Source organism: Oryx dammah, unplaced genomic scaffold (assembly GCF_014754425.2).
Source record: "Oryx dammah isolate SB20612 unplaced genomic scaffold, SCBI_Odam_1.1 HiC_scaffold_28, whole genome shotgun sequence".
In the NCBI taxonomy this organism is placed as follows: Eukaryota; Metazoa; Chordata; class Mammalia; order Artiodactyla; family Bovidae; genus Oryx; species Oryx dammah.
Window position 1 is genome coordinate 7,364,817 of NW_024070212.1, and position 16,584 is coordinate 7,381,400.

The following is a 16,584-nucleotide window of genomic DNA, read 5'->3' on the forward strand; positions in this document are numbered from 1 at the left end:
TGCCAGTCTTCCCCAGGAAGACTGGGGAAGTCCCTCTGCTCTGAATGGACCTTATATCTGGGGCCTTCTGGGAGCTCTGGTGTTGGGGATGTTCACTGTACAGATGGAGAAGGTGCCAACTATCCAATTGATTATATTTTTCATGCCAGGAGTTACTGTCACCTTAACTAACCACTTATATTAGATTGGGCCAAAAAGTTCTTTCAGTTTTTTAAGCAAAAATAAAAGGCACATTTTTCCATTTTCACCAATAACTTTATTGACCAATGTATTTATTGTTTTGTTTCACTACCTTCTGCCATTTTTCAGGCAACTTCATAATTCCATCTTTCCAAAACTTTTTCCTCTTTTTGAGCAAAGAACTGTCCCAGCTGCTGTTTATAGTCTTTCAGGGAATTGAAATTTTTCCCTTAAGGAAATTTCATAAAGACCAAAATAAATGGGTATCTGAAAGTACAATGTCTTGTGAATACAGTGGATGAATCAGAACTTCCCAGGCAAGCTGTAACAGTTTTTGCCTGGTCATCAAAGAAACATGTGATCTTGCAGTATTCTGATGGAAGATTATGTTTTCTGTTGACTAATTCTGAACGCTTTTCAGCGAGTGCTGCTTTCAGTTAGTCTGATTGAGAGCGGTACCTTTTGGAATTAATTGTTTGGTTTTCCAGAAGGAGCTCATAATAGAGGACTCCCTTCCAATCCCACCATATATGCAACATCATCTTTGGATGAAGACTGGCCTTTGGTGTGGTTGGTGGTGGTTCATTTCACTTGCCCTATAATCTCTTACATTCTGTATTATCATACAGTATCCACTTTCCATCACTCATCATAATTTGTTTTAAAAGCAGAACGTTTTTGTTATGTTTAAGTAGAGAGTCACATATGGAAATATAATCAAGAAGTTTTTTTCACTTAACTTGTGTAGAACCCAAACATCAAAGTGATGAACACAACTAAGTTGGTGTAAATAAGCTGGATATTTTGAGTATGTCAGGTATCTCCCACATGGTATAATATTGATTATTCTCAATTAATGTTTTTATTTGATCACTATCAACTTCAACTGTCTACTCAATCATGGAACGTTGTCCAGCGAGAAATCTCCAGCATGAAGCTACAAAAACCACTTTTGACACATTAAATCAGTTAGACCACTTTCTCCACAATTTTATTTATTTATTTATTGCATTTCAGTTGCTTTTTTAACCTTTCTTGAAATACTAATGCATAATATGATAAAAATGTTGCTTTTTTATTCCATCTTCAATATTAAAATGGCTACATAAAAATTCACCAATTTTGAAAGTGACTATAAAGAATGCTACCATTGACTCCTGGAGGCCAGTGAGGAAGGCAAAAAGCTCTGGTGTGGTTGCTCCTGCCTTGTCCAGGGGTCAAGAGGACAGCACTACCAGCAAGACAGTGGACAAGACTGCCTTGGCTCTCTCTCACCCACAGGCCCCCACTGTCCCTGGGGCGTCCAGCACTGTGGGGAAGGCTAGCCAGAGGCAGTGGGCAGTTGTGTGAATTCCAGTCTCTAATCCCTAATGATGCCACAGGGTGATCGTCTCAAGCAGGCACAGCCCAGAGGACTCTGGAGTACGGCAGTGTGCACACCACACCTAGGTTCAGGTTGCTGGACAGACTTGCTCTGAATCCCCTGTCAGAGGAGCTCCAAGACTTGAATCGGTCATCCTCATGCAAAACTTGAAAGCCTCCACTGTCCTCCCGCTGGAGACTAGTGGGTAAGTGCAGGTGAACAGCCATGGGCCCTGCCTCTGTGGCTGCTGAAATTTTGTTGCTGCCCCTCTTGTGTCTGTTTCCAGCAAAGGCCTTGTGTCAGGTGTCCTTTGAGCCAATGGAAAGAGACCAAGTGAAGCTCAGGAGCAGAGGAGAGCTTTAGTCTCTGACCAAAGAATGGAGAGGAGGGGGGCGCATGCTGTAAAGTACATGTTCTCTCCGAAAGCCCTTTGGCGGAACTGCTTTATAGGGTTCTTATCAGTGGGGAGGGGACGGGGTGGACTTCTTGCTGGTCCTAGCTCCAGACTGCACTGCTCCAGACTGCACTGCTCCAGACTGCACTGCTCCAGACTGCACTGCTCCGGGCGCAGCGTCTCGGCACCTGTCCTGCCATCACCGTCTTGAACTGAGCTGTTGTGCAGTGTTTATGCACATTGCCCCTGAGCTGAAGTGTAAGGTGCAGCCGCTTCCCACCGGGAGCTCCGGTCTGAAGTGCTGGCTGCAAGGACTGCACACGTGGTACCCTGTGACCAAGTAAACCAGACTAAAAAGCACAAAAGAAAAGAAAAAGTTAGACTTTCTTTTATCACCTGGGTTCTACTTTTATTTCGTGGGAATTGTTAATGAGCTTTGCCAATGGCACACACTGCTTAATGTATCCCCATCCCAGAGTGAGCCCAGCTGGAACCAGACCACATCTCCTGCTTCCTGGGCCAGGACACATGCTTTACAGAGAGTCATCCATCACTCCTGACCAGACCAAACTCCTGGCAGCGCACCTGGGGCAGCTCTGATGCTCCCCCCTCCTCTCCTACCTGTCCTCAGGTGTAGACTGAGCATGATCACACGATGGTTATGCAGTCACCACGCTTCAAATTGAGGAAACCCAGGAGACACAAGTGTTAAGCAAAGTGCCGTGAAAAACACGGGATATCTATGTATCTACCCTTCTCATAACTCAAACATTCCACACGATCTAGAGTGTCCAACGGCCTTACAGAAACATATAAAACAATTTTTTTGTGTGGGTAGCTACATTCAAGCCAACTGTGTTTACAACACAGTAAAGAAGTGTCAGTACATCAAGTGCTTGGACTGAAGACTTTTAGAATGGTAAGGCTGAAAGGGACCACCTTGGAATCACTCTTGATTTCCAATCAATTCTCTTGAAAAATAGACAAGACTAAAACCCAGGATTCCCGAGTCTCACACACACAGCTGGAGTGGCAGCACTGAGACTAGATGTTGGGTCTCCCAGATGGGACATCTCACTGTCCACCGCTTCTACAGTCGGCTCTTTTTCCGTAGACATGCCTCTTTGCCCCTAAGTGATTGGAGAACCTTAAGTATGGAATTCCAGGAGGGGAGACGGTATGTGGGTGAAGAGACAAAGTTGGGTTTCAAAAAGTTAACTGTAGGATGGGATGTTGTTAACAGCATGAGCTTGGAATTAGATAGACCTGAACCTGAAATCAAAGCTGCTGCTGCTAAGTCATGTCAGTCGTGTCTGACTCTGTGCGACCCCCTAGACGGCAACCCACCAGGCTCCCCCGTCCCTGGGATTCTCCAGGCAAGAGTACTGGAGTGGGTTGCCATTGCCTTCTCTGGAAATCAAAGCTAGCTTACCATTAATAAATTGTGTATTTTTGTTCTTGGGCATGTTAGTCAATCTCTCTGCTTCATTTTCCTCCCTTGCAGCCTGTGGGTTAGAAACACCTGCACTGCAGGACCGTTGTGGTGATGAAATGAGATACTTGCACCTGGCCATATTAGGTGCTAAAACCATTCTTAACTCCGCAGGACACCATTTGCATTGCATGGTCAGTCCTCCTGGAGTTATACAAAAGCAGTATGTTATTGGACATACCACTCTAGGTCTATGAGCAGTGAAGTGCAGACACTGAAAATCTTCTGTGAAGGAATGGAAAACTTCAACAGCATGTGGTTTTTCAGGAACCACAGTTATCACTTTCAGATAACAGATCTCTGAATGTTTTTTCCTTGCAAGAAGGGAAGAAGGAGGGATAAGAGGGAAATAGAGCAATATCAATGAGCTGAAGGAAGGCTGAGAATGATGGGGGCATGAGGGAAGATGCAAAGATTAACTGGAATGAACTTGGATTGGGTTTTTTGAAAGAAACAAAGTAATTTTAGAGGAGGGAAAGCTGGAGAAAGCAGAAACTGGAACTCTGGGTGGCACCACCCTCTCTCGGTCATGCGGCTGCTGTTTTGGGTGTCTTTCTCTTTGGATGAGAGTGTTGACTTTCAGAGCGCGTAGCAGGGTTTCCTCCTATGTGGAGTGAGGTGGCCCTTGGTTTTCACTCAGGACTCAGTGTTGGGCCAGGCATGCTTATGGCAGCCTTGCTCCTACTCGCCATCTTGCTCTGGGCAATGCTGCCTGTCCTCCAAGACAAGCTCCTGCCTTGCCCACCTCTACCCCACCCCTCTTCCCCCACTGGAGGTAGTATCTCCCTGGGCAGCTGCACCTGCTGGACGTGCCTAGGCTATCCAGCCAGCAAAAGCAAGGGGCTGGCAGCTGGCTCCAAACACCTCAAGAACTGCTTAAGCTTTAGAAGGTTATCTTGTTCAGCTTTAGTCCCTGCAACCAGCAAATCCCCCGAAGGGAAAAACCTGTGTATGTTAAGTCGCACTCACCACATAGAAGTGACAAAGAACAGAAAATGATAGTTGCTGTCTTTAGATAAGTAAACCGAGGCACAGAGAGTTTCTGCTAAGTTCACATAGTGAGTCAGAAGCAGGATAACGGGGAAGGAAATGGCAAACCACTCTAGTATTTCTGCCTGGGAAATCCCATGGACAGAGGAGCTTAGCGGGCTGTAGTCCACGAGGTTGCAACAAGTTTGACATGACTTAGCCACTAAACACCACCACGATCGTGTGCTAAAGTTCAGTTTTTAAGTGCATGTATTTGAACTGATAAATTTGTATCAATTGATGCATAATAAAAAAGAAACAGGATAATAATATCTCTATTTAATAAAGTTATTATTTTATCATTCACTCAACAAATATTTGTGAAAGTGGCAAGCTATGTGAGGCATTCTTATACATCTCTAATCTCCACAACAATGTAGCAATGGTTAGAAAACTAAGGCTCAGAAGAGAAAAACTTGCCCAAAATCACCCATCAGAAAGGTGGCAGGATTAAGATTGGAGCCCAGGTCTGTGGCCCTAAAGCCACCACAGAGCTCAGACTAGAATCATTTCTCCTTACAGGTAAACCTTCACCTTTGTATCAGTGTCTGGGTTTCCTCTTGATGCCAAATCTAAGACTCACCCTTTCATTAAGTCTTCTGTGACCTTTGTATACCTCATGATTTTTAGCCTTAGAATTGGGGTTGGAGTTCATTCCCACCAGAGTCAAAAACAGGAACACGTGGTGAGCACCTAGTAATCAGAGGGGGATGTTTACATGACTCCCAGGTGAGAAGGAAGAGACAGAAGATCCATGGAGGTGAAGTGGCTTTCCCAAACTCCATAGTAAGTATGGGAAATCCAGGGTTCCATAGACCATCTGTCTAACCTGAAGCCCAGGCTCTCCCACGGCTCCAGGCTGCCTGATAAGGCTAAAATTAAATGACATTCATGCACCCCAGTGAACAGGAGAGAGTGTCCTGAAGAACAAATGTATGTATCCCATATTTTCAGTGGCTATACTACCAAGTGAAATGTTTACACTGAGCTGAGATCTATTTATATGAGGGAGGTTAAACATATTGTTGAATCTGGCACCTATAGGGTGGTGAGAAGTCACATCTGGACCAGATTCAAGCCACTCTGGGGACGATATCACCTGGACAGATACCTTCCTGGACATATGGAAGAGCTGTCATTCCTAGATAGAAATTTGGGTTGTCTCTTTCTGGGGAGACGTTTTTGCTTTTCTCTAAGAAGATTAATTTATGTTAAGTAAGTCCATTTTGGAAGCAGAGGTAAGACAGAGCCAGCCAACCGTGGGCTAGAATATAGTGGATTCTTGTCAATCTGTCTGGTCTGTTAGCCCTTCCCTGGGACTTGCCCTTCTTCCCGTTTCGACACAGTGGCCTGACACCCTCCATATACACCTTAGGTTATCGGTTCAGGGTGGACACCTGACCCATGTTGCATCAGAGTCCCTTTCCTGGGCATTTGGAATTGACCTTGAGAAGGAGAAAGCCTCACTCTCTCTTCAAATAACTATGGCCTGGACACCTTCTGTCTGTTGTATGGAAAAGTCCTTAATGACCCAAGAAACACTGGGGCCTTCAGGTGCTGTGAGACAATCCTATATCCTTACAATAAAACCCTCTTCCTCACCCCTTTTCTTTGATTAATCTGGATAAAGTTATCTTGTTACTTACAACCAGGAATTCTTAGTCAAGAATACTCTCATCTTACTCTCTCCCCCATATCTAGAGGTTTACTGACTCCTATTACTTCTGCCTCATTCTGTATCTCCTGCTGCTGCTGCTGCTAAGTCACTTCAGTCGTGTCTGACTCTGTGTGACCCCATAGACGGCAGCCCACCAGGCTCCCCCGGCCCTGGGATTCTCCAGGCAAGAACACTGGAGTGGGTTGCCATTTCCTTCTCCAATGCATGAAAGTGAAAAGTCAAAGTGAAGTCGCTCAGTCGTGTCTGACTCTTCGCGACCCCATGGACTGCAGCCTTCCAGGCTCCTCCGTCCATGGATTTTCCAGGCAAGAGTACTGGAGTGGGGTGCCATTGCCTTCTCCACTGTATCTCCTACCCACCCCTTTTTCTCTGTTCCATTGCCTTTATCAGCACCTTTCCATCTCATACTACCCACTTCAGTCTGAGCCTCCAATCCATTCTACTGCCAGGACCATCTACCAGAACTCAAGTTTAATCATTTCACTCCCTTGGTTACAGCAATTTTGGAGTCTCTCCAGAGCCTTTGGTTCCAAATCCAAGCTCGCAGCACAGTGCAAGGTGTGGCATGATGTGGCCCTGCCTTCTCACCCATGTTGCTTCCCCTTCTCTTTGGTCCACTGTAACCCCATGCTCCAGCTTTCCTTGCACTTCCCAATAACTCTCCACAGTTTTATCATTTTGTTTTTACTAAAAAATTTTTTTAAAAATGAAAAAAAAAAAAACGCTGGAGAAAACTCCAGGTTTCTACCTGGAGTCCCCTCTCCCAGTCTTTACTGAACCAACGTCTATGCACCCCTAATGATCAAGAATGAATCCCTACACCTCATTTATAGCCTAGGCGGTAGAACACGGACCAGGCCTTGCCTTTCTCCACATTCTCCTCTCTGGGATTGCCCAGTAATGTGTCCTTCGGACTTTGCAATGTTTTCCCACTGCTGCTTCTGTAGCAAAATCTGTTATCAGTTATTTATTTATTCCCTGGTATAGATTCCAGGCAATTCATTGCCTCTACCAGAAGTATTTATGTGTAAAGACTCATCTCTGCAGGCAGAATGTATTAAAGGGCTATCAGTGAAAAGACAGGGGAGGCACGTGAATGTCTTGAAAGAGCACATCACAAGCACGTGATGTGCGCCCATCTGCTCTCTGCTTGTAAGCATGGAGGCCTCCTGGAACCAGGAGAGAGGCAGTGGGAGGGGAGGGAGGGGGCGCGACGAGAGAGAGGGAGGGAGGCAAGGCTGTGGAGAAGCCACAGGCTCCACGCGGTGCTCCTGGCCTGTCCCAGGACAGTGTTCGCTGCTGCGGGCTGTGCCTATACTATTCTGGAGTGCTCCGCGCATATGAGCTCTGATGGGAATGGTATCTCCTGCAGCTCTGCCGTGTAGCAGTCACGGGAACTTCTTTGGTAGGGCAAAGGGCCTCTGCCTACCTATCCCTTCTTGGGTCACTGCAAGTCATAAAGGGCAGGGGAGCTTCCCTCTAAATCAGAGCAATGGCCTATCCAGTGCAGGGCTCCGGCTTGGGCAGAGCCAACCCAGGAGGCCAGGGGGACTGCAAGCAGAGAACTGTAGTTAATTGTATTGTCTTTCCCTCTGCTCTCGACTCGTCACCACATGAGTGAGTCATCTAATCGGACCATGGCCATTCTCCTGGCCCAAATCTTTTAACGACTCCTCACTGCCCAGCTCTCTTGCAGTTATGAACAATTTTGTTTTTACTAAATACCTTCAGAGGGAAAAAAGCTCTTTTGTATGCCTCTCCAGGATTACACGTAATCTTTATAACATGAGCTCATAAAGGCAGAGGTTTTGTCTTTTTCATCTTTTGTGTTCAGCAGGCCATAGAGGACCCGGCTCATAATATACATTCAATAATTGAGTTAAACTGAATTAAAAGAGAGAGGAAACCTAGAAGATCAAAGGCAAAATAAGAAGCTGAGAAAACAGCAAAGCAGAGAGAACAGGGGAAAAAAGACCTCATTTTCGGCCATGCTTTCCATCATCCTTTTCCAGCACTTTATGGCAGTTCCCTGGCAGGGCTCCCACCCTACAATGAGCCAGGGAAGCGAGATGGCAGAATGATGTGGCTCGTGGGATTTTGCCCTGCTCTTTGATTCTGATGCTGTGGGGGCAGGTGCATTTTCTAAATTACACACTAAGGTGGCGGGTCATTTCTAGCCAACCCAGCCCCACCCGGCAAATGAAGCCTTGGTTTTCAACAGACAGGCATTTTAGAGCAAAGCCAGGGGGCTCCCAGGTAAACTGGAAAACAGATGCTCTTACCAGAAGCAAACTTGGCTGGGGAGGCCTGGTGGATGCAACATCCGAGGGAGCCCCAGAGACCCACAACCTGCCAACTGGCCAAAGCCTATTAAGGTTCTGAGTCTCAGGTTGCTCAAGCGGCATGCTCAGGACTTTCTGGGACCCTCTTCTTTGAACATTTCCACAGTAAGCATGTCCCTCCTTGAAGCTGTTTCCTCATTTGCAAAAGCGGATGATACTGCATAGCTCAGCGTTTTGTTTTGTTTTTAACATCAAATGACACCTGTACACAGTGAGCACTCAGTACAGGGCGGCCACCATGCAGTTCATTGTCTAGGTGCCTCAAAGACTTCATCTGTAAACAGGTAGAGCAGTACTCATTTTACATGAATATGCTGAAGATTAAGTGAAGTGGAATCTTTGGGCATTTAACAAATGTTTCACAGAGTTTGTGTCAACTTGGATGCTCTAAAGCCAAACCCAGCTCATCTTAGGATCTTCAGATCAGGTTATCTTCCTGGCAGGTGGGAGTATATGCTACAGTATATCTGGGTTTCTGAAAGGTAGGTGACAAAATCTATCTGCAAATGCTTTTAGCCATGATGAAAGCATGTGACCTAGGCATCAATGCCTCTGACTGCCTAAGCAATTAACACAATGTTAACATCAATAAGGAAAGACTTTCCTATTATGCGTAGGGCTCTAGAATATGAATAACTATGATTTTTTCAAATTAGTGATCTGCATTAAGATAGAAACTACACTTATTGAATTTGGAAATTATCCCAAACTGGGACAAGAGCAAAAAGAGCAAGATTTCAACAGAATGAAAAGATGGGCCAAAACCATCATAATATTCAGTGGGGAAAAAAATGTAAAGGCTTGCACTTGGGTTAAAAAAAATAAAAAGAACTCAGCTAGAAAGCACAGAATGGGGAAAACAAGTATAAAATTCATGCTAAAAAATAACAGGAAAAACTACATTTAAAAAATGAATCAATATAAATCATTGGTGTGATGTAACTACTGAAAAAACTAAGGCAATCTTGGGCTGTATTAATAAAGCAACAGTGCCCAGAAAAATAAAGAAAATAGTTTCAATATACTCTAACAGATACTCAAACTGGAGGTTTTCTAGAGAAAAAAGAATAACTACAATAATAGAAGGTCTAGAAGGTTATGTGGTCTGAGAAGCAGGTGAATAAAAAGGAGATGAAAGGTGAAGAAAGTGGGTGTAGTTCGCTTGAGAAAGAGACTTGGAAGATACAGTCTGTCTTTAAGTGAAAGGAAAGCTAAGACATATGCTGTATTAGAAGCATAGGGTTGAACTTTAAAATGATTTAAAAGTGGACTTTGAAAGGAGTAATATTTCAATTCAGCATAGGAGAAAGGACTCATGGTTACGAAAAGGCTGCCACAGCTCCAGCGGCCATGAGCACAGTCAAAGACAAAGTGGGGGAAGGGTGACACTGGAAAGCTCCTCCCTTCTATTTGTTTCTTTTATCAGGAAGTAAAATATCTTTTGTAAAAACTCTGCAGATTTATTTTTATTCTATGCTACCTCATGTGAAGAGTTGACTCATTGGAGAAGACTTTGATGCTGGAAGGGATTGGGGGCAGGAGGAGAAGGGGATGACCGAGGATGAGACGGCTGGATGGCATCACTGACTCGATGGATGCAACTCTGAGTGAACTCTGGCAGTTGGTGATGGACAGGCAGGCCTGGCGTGCTGCGATTCATGGGGTCGCAAAGAGTCGGACACGACTGAGCGCCTGAACTGAACTGAACTGAGCAAGAATTGAATCACTTTAGCTAACCCTAACTGCAAGAGAGATTGGGAAATTGAATGTCTAGCAAAAGAGAATGGTCAAGGGATATATGGAACTGTCTTAAGCCAATTACAATTAGGTCAAACAACAACAAAAAAATCTTTTAAAAGCCCAAAGAATAATAGAGCGGGAAATGAAAGAGATTGGGTCCTTGATGATATCATTGAGCCACTAAACCAACTTTCAAATAGTCAACCTCCAGTCTTTTAGAGTGGGAGAAAAATAAATGAGAATTTGATTAAGCCATTGTTGATTTCCTGTTCCTTGCAGTCCAATGCATGCTAATAGGTACAAAAATGATATTTATGAAGGTAACTAGGAGTATATCCAACTGGACTATTTATAGCCCATTCATTCAACCAATTTAATTGAGTGTCTACTTCCTTCTAGGTACTAGCTAAAATCTGATAATGTGGTGGTGGTTTGGTTGCTAAGTCATATCCAACTCTTGCAACCCCATGGACTGTAGCCTGCCAGGCTCCTCTGTCCATGGGATTCTCCAGGTAAGAACACTGGCGTGGGTTGTCATTTTCTTCTCCAGGAGATCTTCCTGACCCAAGAATCACTACAAGGGAAGCCTCTGGGAATGTAATGGTGAAAAAAACAGACAAAAGCCTGCCGTCATGGAGTTTACAGCCTAGTGGTGAAGACAGACACAACTGAAACAACTCACAAAGAAGTATAAAAATGTAATCCCCCTAACTCTATGAAAAACAGATACACGGTACTGTGTATATGTGTTGCTCAGCTGTGTCCAGCTCTTTTTGATCCCATGGACTATAGCCTGCCAGGCTCCTCTGTCCTTGCAATTTTCCAGGCAAAAATACTGCAGTGGGTTGTCATTTTCTACTTCAGGGAATCTCCCTGACCAGGAATCAAATCCATGTCTCCTGTGTCTCCTGCACTTGCGAGTGGATTCTTTACTACTGCGCCATCTGGGGAACCTGATACTGTGGTACTTTGGGAACATATAAGAGGAGGTATGCTGGAGATGGAGTCAGGAAGTCTTCCCTGAGAAGTGAGCATCAGTCTTCGACCTGAATATGCACATTCAGGCTGATGGCTCTGCCCAGAATGGCTCCTCTCATCTTGCCTACATCTTACTGCCTTGCTGAAAACTTCCCATCTTCCCAGCCAGCTACCTGTCACTTTTTCATGAAATCCTGACCTTCAACTTGAAGTGACCTAATCCTTCTTAAAGCTCCTTGGGCTATGCTCTTACTCTGCCTGACAACTTGACTAACTTGTTCTGCTTACCTCCCTACTCCTAATCCACTTCTTCAGAAAAACGTGGACTATCTCTTGTTCCAATTAAATATTTAGCAAATTGTCCTATACTTAGCCAACATTCAACACTTATTTTAACTGAACTTTAAAACTATATTTTACAGTTGCTTACTTCCATCTAGTTTTGAAAAAAGATTTGATAGCTCTAATATTCTCTGTGTGATATTTCCACAAGTCCAGCTAACTAGAATCTTGAATTTTTGCCCATAAACTGGGTTTTAAAAAACTGTTAAGTTATATTAATACTCTGAAGTCTTTATAACCTATTCAGTTCAGTTTAGTTCAGTCACTTAGTCGTGTCCAACTCTTTGCAACCCCATGGATTGCAGCACACCAGGCTTCCCTGTTCACCTGGAGCCTGCTCAGACTCATGTGCATCGAGTCAATGATGCCATCCAACCATCTCATCCTCTGTCATCCCCTTCTCCTGCTTTTAATCTTTCCCAGCATTAGGGGCTTTTCCAGCTAGTCAGTTCTTCACATCACACTGCCAAGGAGCTTCAGCTTCAGCATCAGACCTTATTTCCTTTAGGATTGACTGGTTTGATTTCCTTGAAGTCCAAGGGACTCTTAAGAGTCTCCTCCAACACCACAGTTCAAAAGCATCAGTTCTTCAGCGCTCAGCTTTCTTTCTGGTTCAACTCGCACATCCATATATGACTATGGGAAAAACCATAGTTTTGACTAGATGCATCTTTGTCAGCAAAGTAATGTCTCTGCTTTTTAATATGCTGTCTAGGTTGGTTACAGCTCTTCTTCCAAGGAGCAAGCACCTTTTAATTTCATGTCTGCAGTCACCATCTGCAGTAATTTTGGAGCCCATGTCACTATTTCCATTGTTTCCCCATCTATTTGGCATGAAGTGATTAAAGGGACCGGATGCCATGATCTTTGTTTTTTGAATTTTGAGTTTTAAGCCAGCTTTCTCACTCTCCTCTTTCACTTTCATCAAAAGGCTCTTTAGTTCCTCTTCTGTTTCTGCCAAAAGGTGATGTCATTTGCATATCTGAGGTTATTGATATTTCTCCTGGCAATCTTGATTCCAGCTTGTGCTTCATCCAGCCCAGCATTTCTCATGATGTACTCTGCATATAAGTTAAATAAGCAGGGTGACAGTGTACAGCCTTGACGTGCTCCTTACCCAATTTGGAACCAGTCCATTGTTCTATGTGTGGTTTTAACTATTGCTTCTTGACCTGCATTTGGATTTCTAAGGAGGCAGGTCAGGTGGTGTGGTAGGCCCATCTCTTTAAGAATTTTCCACACTTTGTTGTGATCCACACAGTCAAAGGCTTTGGCATAGTCAATGAAGCAGAAGTAGTTGTTTTTCTGGAAATCTTTTGCTTTTTCTATGATTCATTGGATGTTTGGACATTGGCAATTTGATCCCTGGTTCCTCTGCCTTTTCTAAATCCTGCTTGAACATCTGGTGATGTCCATGTGCAGAGTCTTCTCTTGTGCTGTTAGAAGATGATGCTTGCTATGACCAGTGCATTCTCTTGGCAAAACTCTGGGCTTCTGTCAACTATCATCTATATATGAGCTGAAATCTCATAGTTTATTATTTAGATTATGAGGATCCTTTTCCCTTACTATAAAAGGCACGGTGTTTGAATTTCCCAAAGATGCGTGACACTTTTCACATCTTCTAAGGGGTCTGGCTCTGTTTTGCATTTCCACAGTTGTCTCAGAAGGTGCAGTGCCTCCTTTAATTCAGACACTACTAATCGTCACTGTTGGTTTATAAAACGGAACCTAATTAAGGGATACTGTAACACAGTTGCACACTGTTGAAGGTGGACATCTTCTAAGAGATCTTCTAGTGACAGAGATCCTGACAATTGTCCCAAACCATGAAGACAGTAAGAGTTGTCCCCGTGGACAATCAACTGCGTCTCCGAAAGCAGCTGCCCGCTCTCCCCCTCCCCGGCCCACCCACAGACTGTCAGAGATTTAGTGAAAAAACTACTCTCTTTGTCTTTAATAATTACACAACTTAGCTATGGTTTTTCCAGTAGTCATGTATGGATGTGAGAGTTGGACTGTGAAGAAAGCTGAGCACCGAAGAATTGATGCTTTTGAACTGTGGTGTTGGAGAAGACTCTTGAGAGTCCCTTGGACTGCAAGGAGATCCAACCAGTCCATTCTGAAGGAGACCAGTCCCGGGTGTTCATTGACTGATGTTGAAGCTGAAACTCCAATACTTTGGCCACCTGATACGAAGAGCTGACTCATTTGAAAAGACCCCGATGCTGGGAACGATTGAGGGCGGGAGGAGAAGGGGACGACAGAGGATGAGATGGTTGGATGGCATCACCGACCTAATGGACATGAGTTTGGGTAGATTCCGGGAATTGGTGATGGACAGGGAGGCCTGGCGTGTGCGGTTCATGGGGTCGCAATAAGTCGGACAGGACTGAGCGGCTGAACTGAACTGAGGACACTCCTGCAGGGAGTTCAATAGCTATCCTCTGGGTGGAGGTATTACCAGGTTCTAAAGCTGTGGCAGGCAAGCAAACGACCAGTGGCGCTAAGTTCAAAGCTGCCAAGTGTCTTTCCAGAGTCGTCAGGGAAAAGAAACATCCAAGAGCAAATGTTCCTTCGGTCCTCCGGGTGCAATAAGAGGGGGGTGCTGAGGATCCATCTATACTGGCTCTCGCTTGGAGAGAGCTCTTGGTGCCTACCTGCCAACCCACAGGAATCTCGCTCCTCTCGGAGAGAATGGGCACAAGGGATCCCCGAACTTCAAGGACCCGCTCAGGGCACCTTCTCTCCCCTTTGCGGTCAGATGAAAGAGGCGCCCTTCCGACGTCACCCCTGGAGGGCGTGAGCAGCAGCTGAGGTCGACTCGGGGGCGGGGTCGGCTGGTCGCCCCGCCGCCCGAGCCCAGGGCGCTTCCCGGTCCTCCCCCTCCTCCGCGCGGTAACTGGCTGCATCCCCGCGGCCCGGCACAATAGAGGCTCCGCCCTCCCTCCGCGCCAGCGCTGCGCGGCGCCCTGGCCCAGCAGCCCTCGCCGCCGCCGCCGCTGCCGGCCCCGCACTCCCACAGGGCCCGGGTGCGCCCCCAGGCTCCCCGCCGCCCGGCCCGGCGCGCACCGCCCCGCTCGCATCCGCCCGGACCCGCTCCTTCCACCTGAGCCCTCTCCAGAGGACGGCGCGCTCGCCTTGCCACCTCCACCTTCCTGTCACCTCCTTCTGCCCTGCGCCCCACTGTCTACCGGCTGATCGCGTCGGGAAGGAGATGACCAGGGTCTCTGGGGCGCACATTCCTGCCCTGCCCGGCCGCACCCAGCTCTAGAGCAGTCACTCGGGGGCTCCAGCCAAGACACCCTGTCGCCTCTCTCCTTGCTGAGATACCCGCTCCCCCCGCCCCCTCCGCACCGCACCCCAGCCATTCTTCCAAGGGGCCGAGCTCCCTCTTGTCGCCTTTCTCATGGCCAAGTCTTTGCTGCTAGTTTTCTGCTTCGCTCTGGTTACGACTCTGGGCTGGGGGTACAGCTCTCCCCTGACCGGGACGACCGAGCCCCCAGATGTGCAGACGGTGGCACCCACAGAGGATGAGACTCTGCAAAACGAAGCAGACAACCAGGAGAACGTTTTATCTCAGGTAGGCTGCGAGTCCCATGCCCACTCCTTTTGCCCCAGTGATGCCAAGAGCCTTAAGACGGTCCTCGCTGAAGCGTTCAGAGGCAGCTGGTTGTCCCTCCATTGCCGAAGGGGAGGGCTTTTGCTTTTCATTTATCAGAACATTTTCTTAACTGAAGAAACATGGGTCCTCCTCTCAAAGTCATAGGGTCTTTCAAGGTTACAGAATCAGGAAAAAGGAGAGGAGAAGGAAGGGGAGACACATCACAACTCCCTGAGAAGAAAGAAAAAATATCAAAACCTTTTGGTTCAAGGGTTGTGGAAAGTATGGCCATCTCTTGTCTGTGTGGCTGTTTGTCAGAACTGGAATGTGAAAACAGGCGGGTATGTTGGACCGAAGGCAGATGGTGTAACCCATGGGGAGATACTTCATGACACTGAGTGAGACCTCCAGGGAGGAAAGAGAGCCGCAACAAGTGTGAGGAACATGAGGTGAGCCCCAAACCGAGGCACTGATGATAAGTGCCCCCCTCACACTGGGGAGATAAGATGGAAATGCAGACCCACTCAGGTCTGGCAGATGGTGTCGGAGCGGGGAGTGACAGCGGGTAGGGACAGGATCTGTAACACTTCCTTTTACAAAGAGCTTTCACTTGTTTAATTTGCCTCAATCCTCAAGCGTGCTTACTCCCGCTCTATAGATAAGGACCATAAGGCTTGAAACGGTAAAGAGCCCTAGAGATGGGCAGACCCAGGTCCTCTGACCATCTGCAGCCCTGATCTCATGACAGGAAAAAACAGTTCTCTCTAGACTGTTTATTGCATGCTTTCCAGGACCGGCCTGATGATTGTATGGTGGGTGTCACCTTAATCCTAAGGAGGAGGGATGGCTGAAAAAGGATCTCCATAGTGCTGCCTCTGCCTCTACTAAGCCCTTGGACTGGGGTCCTTGACTCCTTCCTGTAGAAAGAATGATCGGCTCCACTTTGGCATTTATCAGATAGTCACCTCACCCTTCCTTTAAGAATTATGCTAATATATGCCCTATACTCATCCATAACCTTGCACTGACCTCTAAATCAAAAAGACTTAAAAATCCATCACACTGGGGCTCTGGAGGACCATCAACAAAAACTTTCCTGAAACTTGAGCCTCCTGAAAGGAAGGAATTCACCCAGAGTCTCTGAGTAGGGCTATATAGGAATCTAAGCAGAGTTTCAGAGAGCAGACAGCTATGATTTTCCATCGGCCCATAAAGACCGGCCACTTAAGTCACCTTGAACTACAACTCTTCTTCCACTGATCCATTCCGCCTTTGACAACAGTCCTAACACAAATATTAGTATTAGAAGAAACCCAACCTTTGCAAGAAAAACATTACAAGACTTCTTTCCCCCAACTGCATCCCAGGAACATATCCACTCCAACAAGCCCAGAGCTTGCCTGCCAGGGTCATTAGTCAAAGGAAGGAAACCGTTCCCTGTG

The 16,584-nt window shown here is 46.1% G+C and overlaps 1 protein-coding gene across 4 annotated transcripts in view; it reads left to right on the plus strand.

Moving 5' to 3' along the window:
* Positions 1-14,434: 14,434 nt before the first annotated feature.
* OLFML2B (olfactomedin like 2B) overlaps positions 14,435-16,584 on the plus strand; it is a 47,628-nt gene continuing 45,478 nt past the window's right edge. For 3 of the 4 annotated variants that reach the window (XM_040230015.1, XM_040230017.1, XM_040230018.1), the window contains exon 1: positions 14,436-15,121. In XM_040230015.1, coding sequence (XP_040085949.1) covers positions 14,948-15,121 — 174 coding nt within the window. In that variant the 5' untranslated portion in view covers positions 14,436-14,947. Of the gene's footprint in view, positions 15,122-16,584 lie in introns of all 4 variants that reach the window. The other variant, XM_040230016.1, reaches the window with a different exon arrangement.